The sequence below is a fragment of the Lottia gigantea genome (genome assembly GCF_000327385.1).
Source record: "Lottia gigantea unplaced genomic scaffold LOTGIsca_2320, whole genome shotgun sequence".
NCBI classification, from domain to species: Eukaryota; Metazoa; Mollusca; class Gastropoda; family Lottiidae; genus Lottia; species Lottia gigantea.
Window position 1 is genome coordinate 6,729 of NW_008708660.1, and position 1,758 is coordinate 8,486.

At 27.6% G+C, this 1,758-nt stretch overlaps 1 protein-coding gene across 1 annotated transcript in view; it reads right to left on the reverse strand.

The window, feature by feature from the left end:
• LOTGIDRAFT_176639 (hypothetical protein) overlaps positions 1-1,758 on the reverse strand; it is a gene marked incomplete at both ends in the record, with an annotated part of 9,241 nt that overhangs the window by 6,678 nt on the left and 805 nt on the right. Inside the window, 4 exons of the mRNA XM_009055115.1 lie at positions 84-146; positions 291-412; positions 1,023-1,070; positions 1,394-1,499. Of these exons, the coding sequence (XP_009053363.1) occupies positions 84-146; positions 291-412; positions 1,023-1,070; positions 1,394-1,499 (339 nt within the window). The remainder of the gene's footprint in view (positions 1-83; positions 147-290; positions 413-1,022; positions 1,071-1,393; positions 1,500-1,758) is intronic.

Below are 1,758 nucleotides of genomic sequence, written 5' to 3' on the forward strand. Positions count from 1 at the left end.
CTTGACTACCCATATGTAAACTATAATAATTTAAAACTTGGGGTTCCAGCCCACTGACAGCTTCCAATAAAGCTATAACTAACACTGGTATATGTGGCTTTAATAATTTACCAGAGTTTTTACTGATATCTAATATAGTTGATAATCTATAAAATAATGTAACCAGTTTATTTTCAAATATGAAATATGAATGCATGAAACAATAACTAAAGAAATCCAGTAATGTCAAAACTACCTCTTAAAAAAAAACACGAGATATGGTAAAAAGTGTGACATATAGAAGTACTCACCCAATTTGTCTAACTTCTTTCACTGTACTATTTAAAGTATTAGTTAATAAACAGGGTAATACTGACTGTATAGCTCTTTCTCCTACTTTACCATTATTAATATCACATATTTTAACAGACACCTAAATATAACATTACCATTGTTCATATCAATTATTTTATCAGATACCCAAATATAACATTACCACTATTAATATCACGTGTTTCAACAGATTCCTAAATATAACATTACCATTGTTCATATCAATTATTTTATCAGATACCCAAATATAACATTACCACTATTAATATCACGTGTTTCAACAGATTCCTAAATATAAAATTACCATTGTTCATATCAATTATTTTATCAGATACCCAAATATAACATTACCACTATTAATATCACATGTTTCAACAGATTCCTAAATATAACATTTCAATTAGTAATATCAGATATTTCAACAAATTCCTAAATATAACATTACCATTTTTAATATCACATGCCTAAATATAACATTTCCATTATTAATATCACATATTTCAACAGATTCCTAAATATAACATTACCATTATTAATATCACATGTTTTATCAAATACCCAAATATAACATTTCCATTATTAATATCACATATTGCTAAATATAAAGTTACCATTATTAATAGGACATACTTTTATCAGAAACCTACAAATATCAATACTGAGAAACTCAACAATCATTTGTTAGCAATATATCTAAGAAATCTACTTACTCTACTAAGAGTTTTACAGGCTGTATGGGCAGCAGTTCGTACAGATTCCTGTAAATTTAAAAATCAGAATCAAGAAAAAATCACATTCGAATTATATTACACAAGGCCTTAGTCATGGGAGTAACACATTGACTGAGGAGCAAAAACCTTAAAAACGATAACTCTTTGGTTAAACAAAATCATAAATCACAACAGTTTTTTCACAATTCACAGAAATAAAAGGTTAACTTTTTACTTTACTCTGCACATACTTGGGCAATGCTACGCAGTATGCAATGCGAAGAATTTTGTCAACCAGTTTGCCTTCACTTTTTGATTTTCAAATTTTTATCAGTTTCACATTATCTCTTTATTCAACTATCCAATCTAACCTTAATATCATCTCTGACCCGTAATAATGTCTGCCACAATTCTGGTAGTTGCTCAATAATATCATCAATATTTCTACCACGTAATAAATCATTGACAGCTAAACAACTAAAATACAATTTCACACAATTAAATCCTTTAAACACTCTGAACTCAATATTACATGTCTTCAAGTATATGATCTTAACATTATATCTTATAATATATATATCTTTAATCAATGGGGGGTGGATATTAGTCTTGAATATATGTAAATAGTCTTCAGAAGTACTAGAAATGTACGAAAATTGCTTAACTCCTTTAAAAATACTTCAAACTAGGAATTTTCCTCTATATTTCAATAAATGTCTTTCCTATATATCACGAG